General features: G+C 38.3%; 1 protein-coding gene across 3 annotated transcripts in view; it reads right to left on the bottom strand.

The window, feature by feature from the left end:
• The window catches only part of CTNND2 (catenin delta 2), a 1,041,823-nt gene that overhangs the window by 657,179 nt on the left and 366,260 nt on the right, over positions 1–18,384 (bottom strand). For all 3 annotated transcript variants that reach the window (XM_047768122.1, XM_047768109.1, XM_047768114.1), the window contains exon 3: positions 10,298–10,410. In XM_047768122.1, the coding sequence (XP_047624078.1) occupies positions 10,298–10,410 (113 nt within the window). The remainder of the gene's footprint in view (positions 1–10,297; positions 10,411–18,384) is intronic.

Raw genomic sequence — 18,384 nt, 5'->3', positions numbered from 1 at the left:
ATCTCTTGGACAGAGGCTGCCATCTCTAACTTGTATAGCTGTCACCAGCCTCCATGGGCCTCAATCCATTCTCCATGCAGCTGGCAGAACCAAAGCTTCCTCCCCAGAGCATTGCTTCCTTTGGCGAAAACTGTCTTCTGTGTTCGACTGCCCACTCAAAGAAACCCAAAGTCTTTAGCCTGACCTTTAATATGGCTCACAGAATGGTCACCTCTCTCTACATGCTTGTTCAACACCAATTCACCTACAGATCTGCTGCACCAACCACACTTATTCCAAATTCACCCTTATCTTTCTGACCTTATGCTCTTTTTTTTTTTCTTTTTGGTTTTTAGGGCTGCACCCATGGCATATAGAAGTTCCCAGGGGTCAAAACAGAGCTAGAGTTGAATCAGAGCTGCAGTTGCCTACATCACAGCCACAGCAACGCAATCTGAGCTGCCTTTGTGACCTACACCACAGGGCAATGCCATATCCTGTACCCACTGAGTGAGTCCAGGGATCGAACCCGCACCCTCACAGATACTAGTTGGATTTGTTTCTGCTATGCCACAATGAGAACTCCCAGCCTTATATTTCTGAAAGTGCCATTATCCCACTTCTTCCCCTGGCAATGTTTCATGCCTTTGACACACAAATATTCCTGTGTGAAACCATCCCTGGCACTGCTGCCTGTTCTCTTCATGGGACCAACATATTTTATCATGATTGCCTGCTCATGTGCCTCTTTCTGTATTTGATATAAACCCCTAGAGACCAATATTCACCTTTGAAGCACAGGAGTTCGTGGTAACATGTTGGGCTCTTAGAGTACTTCATAAACATTTTATTTAATGGAACCAATGATTATTTCTTTAAAATCTCAGTCCACATGATCTCTCAGTGTGCAAAACTCTGTTTCAGCTCCCTGTTGTTACCCCAATCTAGAAAATATCCACCATTTGGGGCAGTTTACAATATACTTACACACTTCCTTTAGACTGTGTTTTCCCAAATATAAAGTCCATGCCGTGACCTAACTGGAGATTCCTATACTAACAAAACTACACACACAAATATGTGGACATCTATCTGCTTTCCTCTAAAGTGCCCAATCCCTTTGGTAATTTGTGTCATTCTCATTACATAATTACTTGGATTTGTTATTCAAGTTCAAGTAGAGTCCCCATATTAAAATATCTGGATGTGACTTACTGCCTATCATGAAAGTCTCAATGAGATGAAGGGCACAGAGTGAGAGCTAGAACAGACTTAGGTGTTCCTTGTCTCCTGCTTTCTAGGTCAGGAAACAGAGGCCCAAGAAGTCCAAGTGACTTGACCCAAGTCATAGCTGGAGTGTAGTGGTACCAAGACCACAATATGCCTGCCCCACTGGCCTCTCCATCTTAGTAATATGAACTCACATGCTTCACGGTGTTCACCAAACTGTCATTACCCATTGTTGACAAGTGAAGTTCTTTCTTCTAAAGTGGATCAAAAGCTCATTGTTTGTTTGTGCTTTATTTGCATATGTGTGTCAGTTGAAATATTACTGGTTTCCAATCCTTTGACATGAGCACAAACAGACAAATATAAATTAAGTAACTTGGTAAAGTTTTTGGACCCTTGGTATCTGAGTGAAGACCACATGGACACACAAATACCTTTACCAACAGGCACTTCAACTTCTCATCACAGTTATACATTTCTACAACCAGGGAGATTCATGAGCAAGCAACTTTTGGTCAATTTACTCATTTCTTGATGTTCCCTGTTTGACAAACATTTATTCAAAGAGTCACTGGTTTCCATGTCTTAACTTACTATTTCCTGTCATACATATGTTATCCTTGCATAGCTGCTCTTCTTTTGATAAGAACACAATATCAAAAGTCCCATCCCCAGCTCTAGCAGTGGGTCCAGAGACACGCTGAGTTGCACCCTGTAAAAGGGAAACTGATTTGAGCTGCCTAGTCTATATCATGAAAGAGATAAATGTAGCACTAGCCTGATATGTCATTTAAGCTCCTACAAGAGGAAAAATTAGGAAGGAGACTTCAATGAAAAGATTATCTGTATATTCATACAGAGCGAAATATAGTTTTGATTTATTAGTTACAATATGCAAGGTGGTATGTGAAATGCTTTACTTACATTTCTCATTTACTCTTTGCAAAATTACTGAAGAGAATTATCCCCATTTGTGTAGATGAGAAAAATGAAACTTGGAGAAGTTAGGAAAGCTAGGCAATATCATAAAAACACAATGACACTTAGCTCCGATTTAAAGAGATACAAATTTCACCTTTCATATCTATGACTTTAAAAAAATGCTGTAAGGATGAAAGACAACATGAAGTATATTCTAGACTATTAAATTTATAAAGATTTTTAGTTTTCTGCCAATCAAAATATTAAATTTCAAAATAGAGTAGTTTTCCTTTAAAATCTGTTTATAATGCCTCTAATAGTATTTGTTATATTAACTGGTTTTAGATATAAAACTAATATTGGTTTTTTAATATGTCACTTTGGAAAGAAGTCAGGCTGCAAATCTGGTGTGAAAGTATTAAGATAGAGTAGTTGACCTAAGACATATATCAAATAATGAAAGCATTAAATATTCAACCTTTTTTTAGGACCTACATAAAATTCTCAGGACAGTTGACTATTATCCTACAGAAATATGCTTAATTATGCTAGAGAATGAATGTTAATGTCCCCCAAAATTCACATTATATGATGAAACCTAACCCCTAACTCCCCTAACCCTAATGTGATGGTATTAGGAGATGGAGCCTCTGAGAGGTGAGGTCATGAAGGTGGGGCCTTCATGAGTGAGATTAATGCCTTTATAAAAGAGGTGCTGGAGATTGCCTTCGTATCTTCCACTATGTGATGACACAGCAGGAAGACTATGACCCAAGAAGCACGTTCTTACCAAATGCTGAATTTGCCTATGCTTTGATCTTGGGCTTCCCAGCCTCCAGAAATCTAAGGAAAAAAGTTGATATTGTTTCAATAAACCACCTACTCCATGGCATTCATTTATAGCAGTCTGAACAAACTGGGACAATATAAGTAGTATTTTATAGACTTAAGTATTAATAAGATTTGTTCACTGGCAATTTGCAAGAGAATACTGAACACTTATTCTGGACATATTTAATGATAATATATACTAATAGTAATAACACTTTACTTCATTTGTGCAAGAATAAAATCAGGAATATGTTTTGTTAAAGAACATCAAAATAGCTATAAGTGTTGGGGGTGGAGAAGGAGAGAGAAGAAGAAAATCAGTCCAAAAATGTTTGTATGCCTAGGGTGAAAATGGACTGCAGACATTTAGATGGTTATTACAACATAATTCATTTCACACTGAAAAACAGCATTGAAGCCATAGGTATTTTCAACGTGTATTTGGGGAGTAAAGACACCTGGGTTCAAGAATCAGTGTCTGGTCACTGGTTGTTGGATGTTGGGGAAGCAAATTTCCTGCTCTGAATCTCAGTATTGTCTACAAAATGAAATAAGGTTTACTAAGTCATAGGGTTAAGTAGGAGTAAATGGCATGGCCTATATATAAACCAGTTAATATTGTACCTGGCCTACGGAAATCACTCCATAAAAACTACCATTATCATTGTTAAAATTATCACTGTTATTACTACTGTCATCATCATCTTCTTAAGATCAGAGTGAAAATACAATAGGTCAACCACATTCCATACCACAAAATACATCAAAGCAATAGGCCCTGGTTTCCAGGATACTGCTTTAACATGAAAACCAACTAGAATGAATTTTGAAATGTAATATCCTGATCTGTCAAGGTCAGAATAACATATAATATTTGATATGTTATACATGTGCATCTACAGATATGCAAGGTCTGAATAACATATAGTATTTGATATGTTATAGATACATATACACATACACATGCATGCATTCATATATATACTTATATAGATGAAATATATTCTAGATTGTATAGACATGGAAATATGCATAGATTATAAGGCTGGCAATTTTGCCAAAACAATAGCAATGAGACTAAGAGCAATAAATATACTGTATGCGCATTCATTATTTATTCATTCCACACTGACTGATCAGTTATCACAGGTGCTCAGTGCCTTGTCACATCCTCCTAGGCTTTGCCCTTGGGGGGTCTCTCAGAGGCTAGAGACAGAAACAGAGGATGTACAGCCCCAACTTTCATTGATTGAGAAAATTCCAAAAATCTCAGAGTACTGAGAAGTCTCAGAGTAGGCAGCAGCTTCAGTCTAGGTTTTTAAAATAAAAACCATATTTAATGAAAAATGAAATTCTTAAAAATTACAAGTCATTCAAAAGCTATCTTTTTTCTTTTTTAATGGCAAACAGGTATTCAATGATGGTAAGGAACTAGAATCTTATGATTTTGAGTGATTTTTACCTTAGGCTAAATGACTGTTTAGGAAGATGTGTATTTGTAGAAATATCTACATAAAAATCTTTATGTGAAAAAAATTTAGATAATCATTTAATATGTCTGGCTTCCAAAATGAAGTATTATGGCAAATTTCTTCCTTCTTTATTTAAAAAGAATACATGAAATTATCCACTTGTTTAAATATCATATCCTACAGGATAATGAAAAGAAGGTACAACATGTCTTACTTTGGGAAATAATTATATTCATATATTATTTTATATCCTTAAGAAAATTTAGCAATTATGCTTTTAAATAAACACATTTCATTCTGACAAAAGACATGTGACTACTTGACTTATGTTTCTTCAGCACTAACTAATTTAACCAGATCAGCATTTTCTCTAAAATAAGCCTGACTTCTTGGTAGGTATGGAAAAAATTTTTAGACTCTATTTATAGAACTGTTGGCATATGGCCTCACAGAAGTTAGTTAATAAAGAGAATAACCTTTGATAATATTTAAAACATTAATTCCTTTTGTATCCTACTCTCCAAAATATGGCAGACTTTTGAGGAAACTTGTCTGCAAGTAATTCAATAGTGCATTTGCTGGGAAGGAAGAGCATCTTCTCATGGGGAGCAAGCAATTTTTTATATACACACGACATTTTGTCTTTTTAAAAATAAATTATTCCAATCAGAGTCTTGAGTATCTAAATTAAAAAAATGGCAAGACTAGCGATGATTTGCTTATTTAGTTGCTCTTATTCTATAGTAAATAATGATTCGACTCCACATTCAAATACTTCTACTTCTTAGACTCAAAGACACAGATTATTTTAATACGTTAATCCAAATATATGCATATATGTATGAATACTGGCTACAGACGCTGAACTTTTGAATGGAATAAAGATGGTCACAGAATAAAATTTATTTTCTGTAAAAAATATTCATAATTCAGCTTGCTGTAATACGTATCTAATACCACCAGCTGAAAAGCATTGCATTCTTTTTCAATTACTGCATAATCAATTACCACAAACTGAATAGCTTAAAACAACATATAAAAAAAGGTTTTTTTAATCTAACAGTTTTGTAAGTTTTGTGAAGTTCAGGCATGGCATGGTAGGCTCTCTGTTCAGTGTCTTACAAGGTCATCATCAGAGTTTCTGCTAGACTACTTTCCTTTCTGGAGGTTCTAGGGAATAATCTGCTTCTGAGCTCATTCAGACCATGAACTGAATTCAATTCCTTTTGGTCCTAAGACTGAAGTTCCCTTCTCCTTGCTTGCTGTCAGTTAGGGATCACTATCAGTGTCTAGAAGCCACATGCACTGCTAGCCACATCTATAGCCCCATCCTGAAAGCCAGCAAAGGAGAATTTATCATGTGCAAAATCTCTCTAGCTTTGACTTCCTTTATCTCTGAGCTTTAGATCGGCCACTGTTATAAATCATCATCATCATCAGTCTGCCAAGAGTCAGGCCTCCTTTAGGAGGACATCATAAAATAGATGCAACGTTATTTGAATTCCTGCTGCACATGGGAATAAAGAGATATGAGTAGACATCTACTTTAATATATCTACTTAAATTTTCAGTGACACCTGAGAAAATCCCCAGTGTCCTTTGACTATAAGTTAAAACACCTCATGGCAAGGAACCTCAAAAGGAACCTCAAGAAGGGTCAATAGAGTCCCAGCCCCCAAACTTTGTTAAGTTCTATTGATGCCTAAGGAAGGGACACCTGATCAAGAAGACATTCAGAAGAATGTGAGCCCTGAGCTGGGTAACTGGATCCATAGGAGAGAGTGAATAGGTGAAAGAGGAATATTCTAGATGGAAGGATCACATGTTTATGACCATGTGGGATGGAAAAGAGTGATGTATTTATGAAATTGCAGAAGTGAGAATGGGTCCTTCATAGACATGGTTCTGATGTATGTGTTAATGCAGATCAATCTCACACCACATGGAGGATGGATATGGGCAGGCAAAACGATGGGTTAGGCTGCTGTTCCAGGGGGTTCTGGGGAATAAGACAAAAGCATGGGCACAGGTTGGTCGTCTGGGACTTGAAAGAGCAACACAGGGCTCCAGTGTGGGAGAGGACCAGGTAGCTCATAGGGCTGCCAGACCAAGCGTTCCTGGACAGGTCTTAGCCTGAGGAATGGGTATGAACCAAGGAGCTGCAACTGGCCAGTTGGTGGAAGTGGGCTATTAGCAAGAGGGATTTGTTCATGACCCTAAATAAAAGACCTCCTTCTTGACTCAGGTCTGGATGGTTCTGAGGAATTAGGGAATGATAACAGACCAATCTCTCTAGTTGTAGGAGTGAGAAGAATCCAAGGTTGCAAAGGTTTGGCCTGAAACCAGGGAGAAAAGCCAAGAGATGAAGACGACAACATACATAGCAGAACTGTAGCTGCCGTAAGAAGCACCAATAATTCCATTCTCGAAGACTGATAACACTTAGACAACCACTCATTGAGCCGAATTCTGGAAGCTATGATATGAATTTGGATGCTTAGAAAAGTTTCAGAAGAGTTTAAGAGATCATCATGTTCCTATTTGCAGCTTCTTATAGCCTAGCTACATGGATTCAGGAGCTGCTTTGCTATGACAACAGGTATCTCCAGATGCTTCCTTCTCTGAATTCTCAGCACTGGCATTTATGATGTAATTGACTGTTATAATGTTGGCTATTATATATGCCTACAAATAACACTTTTTCATTAAATTTAAACTGTCAATGACCAGGAAAGAGGTCTTAGGAATCAGAGCAATTTCCTAATACTGATAAAGGCAGGGGAAAAACAAACTATATCAGTCATTTTTACCACTTATACGAAGAAATCTGAAAAAACATTTAATTTTGTTTCATTTCCTCTAAAAACTCTTACCCTTCCCTAGGATCCCTAAGAAGTACAAAACAACATTTAAATCATCATAGACTTCTTTACTTGTTCTTTTACAAAAACTGCTCACATTCTTTTTTTTTTTAAATACCCCCTTTGATGTGCTAACTAGGTTAGCCTATCACCCTTAATAAAGACTTGAATTTCCAAAGGTGCATTTCTGAAACTGAGCAAACAACTAGGTTATGACAAAAAAAGAACAGTGGAAGCTTATGTATTGGATTTTTTTTCCAGTGCAGTATTAGTAAATTGCTTGCATTATTCAAATGTGGATTCATACATTAGGCATTTCCAAAATACAAAATAATCAAGTTTGGGAGTTCCCGCTGTGGTGCAGCAGAAACAAATCTGACTAGTATTCATGAGGTTGTGGGTTCAATCCCTGGCCTTGCTCAGTGGGTCAGCGATCAGGTATTGCCGTGAGCTGTGGTGTAGGTTGTAGACATGGTTCAGACCCCGTGTTGCTATATCTGTGGTGTAGGCCAGCAGCTGCAGTTTCAATTCGACCTCTAGCCTAGGAACTTTCATATGCCACAGGAGTGGCACTAAAAAGCAAAATAATAATAATAATAATAATCAAACTTGATGAAGACATATTATATAGATCTATGGCAAGGGGAAACAATTAGGCACTCAACACTATTATTTAATACATATGTAATAAAGAATGATTAATTATCATGAGCTGTGAGCTAGGAATATAAGATACATTGTAAATAATCAAAAATTGTCATAGCATAATTTTTCTGACAACTTTGGTAGTTCTCTGATGTGTTCTGTTCATGAAACATTGGACCTAAGAAAAGGTATCTACTCAACAAAATCAAATGAGGGAGGAAGAAAGTTCTTAAGAATTTTAAAAAGGCAATCTCATAGATACAACATCTAAATGTAACCAGTTCCAGTGACAACAAAACTGGTCTCTGATTTTCAGGAACCACAGAGTCTCTGTCACCAGAGATTCCTCCATCAGCACCCAATCGCATGGCCATCATCTCTTGCCATCTACCACTGGATGTCACCAATTTGAACTCATCTATTTCACATTCTCAAGTACAAGACTAATTTCTTGCAGGCCAGTCACTGGATAAATTACCCTTGGGTCAGATATCCATTTCTAATCCAATCAGAAATTCAGAATTGAGGCACAGAATACAATATGGTCCCCACGCCTGTTGCTACCAAGGGCTGGAGACAGGTGAAACAAAACACAAGACGTAGAGCATCCAAAGTATCACTCAGAAAGATTAGGAATCTCAATTGAAAAGGTACTCTAACCAATAGTGGAACAATGGGTTTCAAAGCAAAATACTGTAGATGTCAATTCAACAGGGTTTATGGACCTAAAAATTCTGACAGACTTAGCTTTGCAGGCAGTGTTCACCACTGAAACAACTCTTCAAATATGTACATCCACATGTTCTAAATCAAATACACACTAATAAACACTTTTCTCCATATTCTGGTGTCATCAGCTCCAACTAGTGAACCTTCTGAAAACAATTTCAAGTGAACACAATTCACTTTTCCTGTTTCTTATCCATCCTGCTTTAGTTAATCTGGGTGTTCAGGCAAGTCTATTATCAGTTTAAGAGATCACAATGGACCTATTTGCAGCTACATATAACCTGGGTACTCGGATACAGGAGCAGATATGCTTTCACATACCCCAAATAATGCTTTACAATTGAAAATGCTACTCCATCCAAGTAATTTAGTCTAACAACAAGAGGTGCAATGATTTCCATTTAAAGGTTATCACTGTTGGACGAAGAGAAGAATAATGTTAAAAGACTAATGGCAGGAGGCTCCAACAGGAAACATTCCAACTACAAATTAAACTCACTAGGATAAAATATTTTAGGGAAATGAATTCTAGGATGTTTTAATTCATTTTGGCAGCAGGTGGTTAGGAGACCACCTAAGTCATGTTCCTAGTTCCTAGGTAGAGAGGCTACTGACCCTAACATGAGGAATCCCTGCCCCATGTCCATGTGTGAGAGGTCATGTGACTAGTTCTCACCAATGGACTCAGGGGTGATGATGCAACTGACAGTGCAGCTGACAATGCAATTGATGATGAGGCCTTAGGGGATGACAGGGCTCTCAAGAGAGGAGCTCGGTGCTTAATTACTGTACAGAGGGAAAGTAGGAGGCAACCCCTGACCAGCATCCACCACCTCCATCTGTTGCATGAACGAGAACAAACGGCTATTGTGTTTAAGTCACTATAAGGTTGGTGTTTACTTGCCACAGCAACAATTGTTTCCTTAACTAAGATACCTCTCTAAAAATGGAGCGCATCCAAACCACAGTATAGAACAAGATGGCAGGAAAGAAAACATGATGCATCTGTAAGAAATAAAAGTCATCTTAAAAGGCCTTATTCATGTTTCTTTCACCCACGTATTCACACACTCACAGGTACACATACTTTTTTTTAAAATTTATTTTGTGGTCAAGTGCTTAAGTTTTGTTTTCAACCAACCCTGAATTGAATAATCACTCTACCTATGGATGTGAAATATTTTCAAACATCCATGGTTGATATTGGAGGAGCGATCCTATATCCTGCCATCATATATTAGCAAACAATGCAAGTTACATCAAAATGCTCTCTCTTTCATTTCCAGGACCTGCAACTCTGGATCATTTAGAGAAAAGAACCAAATTGAAAGACAGTGACATGGTATCTCCTCATTTCCAGCAAGTTGACTAAATGCAAAGCCTTCCTTTGGTGGACAATTACACATAATTTGCATTCAGGGCAGAGGTTCACTTTGTGAAAAGCATTTCAAGCACAAACCAGGCCATTTAGGACACCTTCTGGACATATTAAATCAGGTCGGTTACAATTCCTTTCGAACATCTAACTGAATGTTCCAACTCCACTGCCAGGTTTGTAAGAAGATAAACACCACGATTTCCTTTCACTGGCAACTCAAGCCCAGCCCCAGGAAGCTTCGAGCAAGGTACCTGACACTGCTCATGCTGCCTGTCTCCGATCCAAGCTTGCATCGCTCCAGTTGGCTGGCAACGATTTGGCGTTCTGCCTCCAGCTCTCGGGTCAGCCTTTCAAACTGTAATTCCTGAAATAAAACAACCAAAAGATCAATTCTATGAGCTAGACCAAAAGTTTGAATTCAGACCAAAAAGACGCATGGTCAAGGGGAAAATTAGGATTTCTCAAGATGTCAAATTTGAGAAGCAGAGGTTGCTGAGGTGGATTTGAAGGAGAAGGTCAGACAGACCTGAGTTCATATCATATTCCCAGGACCTGCCAGCTACAGGGCCTTGAATAAGTTATACAGGCTTCCTAAGGATCAGTTTCAACATCTGTAAAATGGGTTTACAATACTTATTTCATTAGGTTGAGGTGAAGATTAAATGAGACACTGACCATGAAAAATAAGCCCATGCTAATTTGCCAAATGCTCCACTGTCAAAAATGCTAACCATTTTCTGAACTTCATGAGAGTCATAATCTTTTGGCAATAGTTAACATCAGAGCTCACTGATAACAAATCACCATACCAAATATAATAATAATGACAAAGTTTGAAACAGTGTGAGAATTACACAGAGACACACAGCAAATTCTGTTGAAAAAATGGAACCAAAAGACTTGCTCAACACAGGGTTACCCCAAACTTTCAACTTGTAAAAAATGTAGTATCTGTGAAGTGCAATAAAACAAGGTATGTCTGTATACTTTATCTTAAATATATCTGTGTAACAGGAAACCAACTCATAGTTTTGAGTTGATAACATCTGAAAAACACTAACACTTAACAATTATACAGAACTCCTCAGTAGTAAATGGAAATCCATTACTCGTATTGTCTAAAGGACTTTAATTTGTTGCATGTTTGCATACCTTACAAGGCTCCAATATGGCAAGACAGTGAAGCAAACTGAGGATTTATAAATCCTGTTGAGCTTCTGCTAGGACAGACACTCCTCCTGGGTGGCTGAAGGCTATGGCCCCACTATGTGTTTTCTTCATATAAATTTTATGGAAGGGATATGTTAAAAGACACCTTTTCATGCAAGCTGCCTTCCAAACATAGTCATAATATACACAGCTCTTCATCACTTTGTGTAGATCTCTCTAGATCCATCTAAAATCATTTTCCTTCTGTCTGGAAGACTTTTTTTTAATATTTCCTGCAATGTTGTGTCTTCAGTAATGAATTCTTTCCAATTTACATGCCCAATACAGTTTTCATTTTGTCCTAATTTTTAAAAGATATTTTTGCTCCACTGCCCTCTCTTGTATCTTTTACTTTCTTTTTTCTTTTCTTTTTTTTTGTCTTCTTGTCTTTTTAGGGCCGTACTCTCGGCATATGGAGGTTCCCAGGCTCAGAGCTGTTGCTGCCGGCCTACGCCACAGCCACAGCAACGCCAGATCTGAGCCACATCTTCAACCTACACCACAGCTCATGGAATGCCAGATCCTTAACCCACTGAGCAAGGCCGGGGATTGAACTCACAACCTCATGGTTCCTAGCTGGATTCGTTTCCACGACGGGCACTCCCTGCATTTACTTTTTCTAATAAAACAAACCAAAAAAAACCCATGGTATTCCTTATCTTCATTTCTTTGTATATATGGTGCCTTTTTTCTCTTCCTCCTTTTAAGATTTTCTCTTTATCACCATTGCCGAACAACTTGATTTTAAAAGTTCTTTGGGTATAGTTTGCTTCAAGTTTCTTATGCTAGGGGTTCACTGGACTTTTTGGATCTGTGGACTTATAGCTTCCATCAAATCTGGAAAATCTTCAGGCATCCATTCCTCAAAATTTTTTTTTCTTCCCCATCATCTTCTGTCCTTTGGTGACTACAATTATGTGTACATTAGGTCTCTCAAAATTGTCCCATAGCTCATGGATTCCTTTTTCCATTTAAAAAAATTTTTTTCCTCTCCTTTGTGTTTCATTTTGTTTACTTTCTATTGCTGTCTTCGAGTTAAGCCATCTTTCCCTCCACAATGTCTAATCTACCATCAGGCCCATGGAGTACATTTTTATCTCAGACACTGATGAATCAAACATTTCTATTAGTTTCATTTGAATCTTTTTTTATATTTTCCATATCTTTATTTAACTTTCTGAGCATATGGAATACACATATAAAAATTGTTTAAATGTCCTGATAAGCTAATTCTAGCATCTGTATCAGTTTCAACTGATTGACTTTTCTGCTTGGCCTGGGCCCAGTTCCTTGATTGAACACAAAATATATTGAATTTTATCTTCTGTACTGGGTATCTTCATATTCCTACAAATATCTTAAGCTCTGTTCTGGGGCACAGTTAAGCTACTTGGAAATAATTTGAGAGATCTGAGTCTTATATTTGAAGCTTGTTAAGGAAACAGAACATCATTTAGTCCTAGGCTAATTATGCTACCTAGGCAGACCCTTCTGAGAATTCTACTCAGTGGCTGGTGAATTGCAGGTTTCCCAATGTGGCTGGTGGGGGTAAGCAAATATTCTTGATCCCACAGCGGGGAGCAGAGGGGACTCGCATCCTTTTGGAGAGTTCTTCCCCAGCCCCCTGCTGGTTCCCTTACACACACACACACACACACACACACACACACACACACACACACACACACGGGCTGCTCAGTTCTATGCTGAACAGTTGAAAGAGACCCTCTGCAGATCTCAAAGGTCCTCTTTCTGAGCAACTGCCTTTCATTTTGCCTTGCAAACTTCGGCCACCTTTACATCCCTGGACTCTCAGGACTATCTTCCCAAATCAGAGTGTCCTCTGACTCTGCCTGGGCCCCCCTTTCTCCACTGTTGTGGAAAAACACTTTCAGGGCTGTGAACTGGGGCAACTGTATGGCTCACCTTACTTGCTTTGTGTCTGTTAAGAAGCACTGTCTTAGAGTTCCTGCTGTGGCTCAACAGCTTAAGGACCGAACATTGTCCCTGTGAGGATGTGGGTTCTATCTCTGGCTTCGCTCAGTGGCTTAAGGATCTGTGCCCCAAGTTGCAGTGTAGGTCGCAGATGTGGCTCAGATCTGGTGTTGCTGTGGTTGTGGTGTAGACCAACAGCTGCAGCTCCAATTCGACCCCTAGCCTGTAACTTCCATATGCTGCAGGTGCAGTCATAAAAACAAAAAAATAAAAGAACCACTGTCCTTCACTGCCTAAAAAGTCCAGTATCTTGAAAACCAGGGTTTCCTATTTTTGTATTTGGTTTATTGTTATTTCTGGGCACTGCTACTATCTTTTCTGAAAGCTGAAAAGTTTTAAAGAATTAACTAGTTTTCCCCCATGTTTGATGGGCAAATGCTTGTTTTCCACTGTATTTAAAAATTCATACTAAATGCACTACCAAGCAGCTAAGTACTTAAAATTTTACCCATTTTTTAAAATTTATTCACTGTGAACAGTATTAAAAATAGAAGCTATTAGGTTACTTGTTTATTTTGTTTACATGAGGACTTTTTACTGAGTTGGTATTTTCTTTATTAAAGAAATTGAATCAATGTTTCCACTGATTGATTGATTGATTGATTGATTGATTTTAAGGGTCACACCCATGGCACATGGATGTTCCCAGCCTAGGTGTCGAATCGGATCTGTAGCTGCCAGCCTATGCCACAGTGCCACAGCCACAGCAACTACAGATCCAAGCCAGGTCTGCAACCTATACCTACACTGCTCATGTCAATGCCAGATCCTTTACCCACTGAGTGAGGCCAGGGATTGAACTTGTGTCCTCATGGATACTAGTCAGATTCGTTTCCACTAAGCCAGGACAGGAACTTCTCAATGTGCTCCCTTTTAAAATGTCCATTCAATAAATGTTCACTTTGTCATTGCATATATTAAACAAGCAAGCAATTAAGTGAATTTTTCCCTCTGTGTTTCACTGAGTAGTATGCAGTAAATGTCAAGGTCTTCCAGGAGCAAGGAAGTTTCTGCATCTAAAATCCTAATTTTTATTAATAAAATAACACAAAACATAATCAAAGTGGAAGCAAAAATATTTATTAAGCACTTACTATTGGATGTATAATTATCGGGACAGTATATAAGGAGGAAATTTTTCCTGCTTGGTTTTCACTGTATCTAGTATGTAGAATAGCCCTGACACATAGTAGGTACTTAATAAACAGCTGTTAAATAAATGCATCTGCACTAAGTGCTCAACACATATCACCTTGTATAAACATCATAAAACTGCATTTCCTAGCTTCTGGTTTTTTTTATCATACTTCACAAAGATGTGAAGGTAATTAAGATGAAAGGAGTAGGCTTGGCCAGGAAAGAAATTATTCCTTCCAAAGCAGGAAAGAGAATGAGATCAAGGATGATGTTTTAGGAGATCCGGACATAGAGAAGGGGAATATTTAATGAACTGATTAGTACTAATGGCCTAAATATTCCCAATACTGTCAATTATTTTGTCTCAGAGACCACAGCAGTCCATTAATGTTGAGACATATGACGTCAGTGTAAACTGTGAAGTTCATTAACATTCATACTGACTCATTATTTACATAATTTTCATTTGTATGAATTCTAGAGATTGGCTTCTGAAATGCTTTACCACAGTGTCACAAGAGAGTCATTATAATTATAGTCATTTTCTACCTTACCCCAACCCAAGGGTCTAAGACTCACAGGGAGTGTTGTTTTTGCCACAGCACATCTTTGGGGTTGAAACTCTCAGGACCTAAGCTGGTATTATGCTTGGAACGGAAAACTCTAAGGTCCATAAAGTTTGGAACCAGCAGAGCTGCAACTGAGGTTCTCAAATGTGGAGCACTCCTGCGGCCTAAGGGCATCTGTAATATCCTGCAGGGCATCGTGACAACAATGAATAAGCCTCTCTTCCAATGAGAGACACTTACACTGTGGAGTGGGTGAAAAGATGACCTTCCCCAGTACTAACTCAGTTGCATCTTTGGAGGGAGAACAGACCTCTCAGAGCTGAATAATTCCTGGGTATCTCAGAGACACTGAGATGAAAGAGAATTCAAGAGATGGATGTTGCTAATAAGGCCAGGGGTTACCCAAGAAATCAACTGGAAAGAATAAAAGTATGTAGATATATTTACAGTGAAACTTATAATATTGGTTGTAGCTGAGTATGTGCTATTAAATTAACTAAGTGAAGGTGAGACTGCAAAGAGGAGAAGGTTATTTGGATTTGGAGAGTAGAAGGAATAGGAGAAGCCAGCAAAATAAACACAGGGATAATCATGAGGCAGAGGACCATGAAGAAGTGGTAATATAAAGCAGGCCATAAAAAGTGATATGAAGAGTTCCCATCGTGGTGCAGTGGTTAAAGAATCCGACTAGGAACCATGAGGTTTCGGGTTCTATCCCTGACCTTGCTCAGTGGGTTAAGGATCCGACGTTGCCGTGAGCTGTGGTGTAGGTTGCAGACTTGCTCGGATCCCAAGCTGCTGTGGCTCTGGTGTAGGCCAGCAGCTACAGCTCTGATTCAACCCCCATCCTGGGAACCTCCATATGCCGCGGGAGCGGCCTAAGAAATGGAAAAAAAAAAGACAAAAAAAAGCGATATGATACCAAAAACATGTAAACAAGAGCAAAAATAGACAGATAGAACTACACTGCACTAAAAAGCTCCCTTTCTGTTTAGTAAAGGAAACAGCCAACAGAGTAAAAAGGCAACCTATGGAATAGAAGAAAATATTTACAGGGTTAATTTCTAAAATAGATAAGGAACTCTTACAAGTCAATAGAGAAAGAAAAAGGAAGGAACCAATTAGGAAAAGGCAGAGCACTTGAATAGAAGACAAATGAATGCCCAACAGGTATGTAAAAGGGCACTGGGTATCACTAATAATCAAGGAAGGTCAAATCAAAACCGCAATAAGATATCACCTAATACCTGCTAGGATGGCTATTATCAAAGATAAAAAGATAATGAGTATTAGTGAGAATGTGGAGAAAATGTACACTGTTGATGGAAATGTAAAATGGTGCTGAAACCATGTAAAACAGTATGAAGCGTCCTTAAAAAACGAAAACTAGAGCTACCATATGGCCCCAGCAATCCAGGACCCAGGGAAGATATGCACTCCCATGTTCTTTGCAGCATCATTAACTACAGCCAAGATATAGAAACAATTCACAGGTCCAACAGACAAATGGATGAAGAAAATGTGGGTACACATACCATGAAACATTCGGCTTTAGAAAGGAAGGAAATTGTACTATGTGTGACTACATAGACAGACCTGGAAGATGTTATATTAAATGAAATAACTCAATTACAAAAAAAGACAAAAATTGTGTGATTTCACTTATATAAGATTATCTGAAAGAATCAAACTTATAAGTAGCCAAAACTAGAATGGCGGCTGCCAGGGGCTAGGGGGTGGGGTAAATGGGGAGTTATTCAAGGGTATAGTTTCATTTATACAGAATGATCAGTCTTGAGATCTGCTATATAACATAGTACCTACATTTAATGATAGAGCTGTACACTTAAAATTTTGTAAGAAAGGGTATCTCAGTGTCCCTATCATTGCCCCCACACACACCCCAAGAAAGTAAAGGGACATAATGGAACTTTTTGGAGATGATGATTATGTTTATACATTTATTACCCTGATTAAGGTGATGACATATATATATATATATATATATATATATATATATATATATATGAATTGCTTTGCTGTACACCTGAAATTAACACATTATAAATCAACTACACTTCAATTAAAAAAAAAAAGAACAGTGGGCAGATTAGAGAGGGCATCCTACTGTAAAGGAAGTTTTAAAAAAAAGCAGTATAAGAGAACCTTAGCCTCCCCTTATGTGGTAATTATTTTGCTTTCGAGTTCATAAAAATTTATAGAAATAGCAGATATATGATACTACAGTTTATTAAAATTTACTAAGAGTCAGATTTAAATGATTTTCACTCCCAGAATAGCACCTCGTTGAGTCACATAATAGATAAGGATTATTATAAGAAAAATTACCATAGAGTTTTATAACTTTTTCCTAAAAAGGCTAAATTAATAATTAATCTGGTTTAATTAAATGGAGTTTATTAAATGGTTTTAAATGGATTAAAAACATATAAAATCCCTTGTGGGGGGGCTGAGCTAACTCAGTATGAAAACTGAAATCAGAAAACACTTACTCATAGTGTTGTTAATTCCTTCAAAAATATTTTATTTCTCATGGTCACACAGTATCAACTGGGATTCTACAAGTGAGGTTTGGGAAAGTGGAAAGATATAGATTGAACAGTGAATTTAAGTACCACTAGATTTGCTGTGATTTTAGTCACATGAGAAGGTGGAAGAGAGGCTGCACAGAAGTGAAGGGAGAAGATGAATGAGATGCTGGATGGTGTGTAAGATAAATGTTTCTTGCAGTATAGATCTGACTGCTGGACTCCGAGGGCTTAAGATGCAAACTGACCACCTAGACAGACCAAGTGGGAAGGGGGACATGAAACATTCTGAAACTCTTTGAGCAGACAACACATGCTCAGACATCCAGGCTTCTTTGTCAACCTTCCCTCCAATAGGAGAAAAGAATATTGAGGATCAGCACCCGCCCAGACACACAACAGTGGCCCACAGTGCAAAGCCCACAAGTTTACGACGGGAATGGTGAGGGCAAAGAGGAGAAAGGGGCAGGTGGTCTGAGAGGTGTAACCGCCGAGTGAGGCTCCAGGGTTCTCTTTCATGAGCCCTCAAGGACAACTTACCCCTGTTGCTGCACTAACTTAGCTGAGAAAGGAAAATCCAACAGTGAGCCACAGAAGGTGCTGGTCTTTTTCAAGGTGCATCCAGTGAGTAAGACTGAAAGACTGAAGTTTGATGCCTCACGATCCAGTCAACTTTCCTGCTATATCCTCTACTTCTTCAATTTGGGACCATATCTAGTTTAAGTTTGAGCAAATACCTGGGTTAGTAATAATGGTAGCAATCATTCTCCAGCCTTGAGGAGGGGGCTTCTAGGAGCATTCTGTTAGGAATCAACCCTGTTGGGGTCTGATGCCCTGCCTCTATATTCCACTGCTGTGTCTGCCATGGGCTTCATTTGA

Source organism: Phacochoerus africanus, chromosome 1 (assembly GCF_016906955.1).
Source record: "Phacochoerus africanus isolate WHEZ1 chromosome 1, ROS_Pafr_v1, whole genome shotgun sequence".
Taxonomy (NCBI): Eukaryota; Metazoa; Chordata; class Mammalia; order Artiodactyla; family Suidae; genus Phacochoerus; species Phacochoerus africanus.
This window is presented reverse-complemented; position numbering and strand designations above follow the sequence as displayed.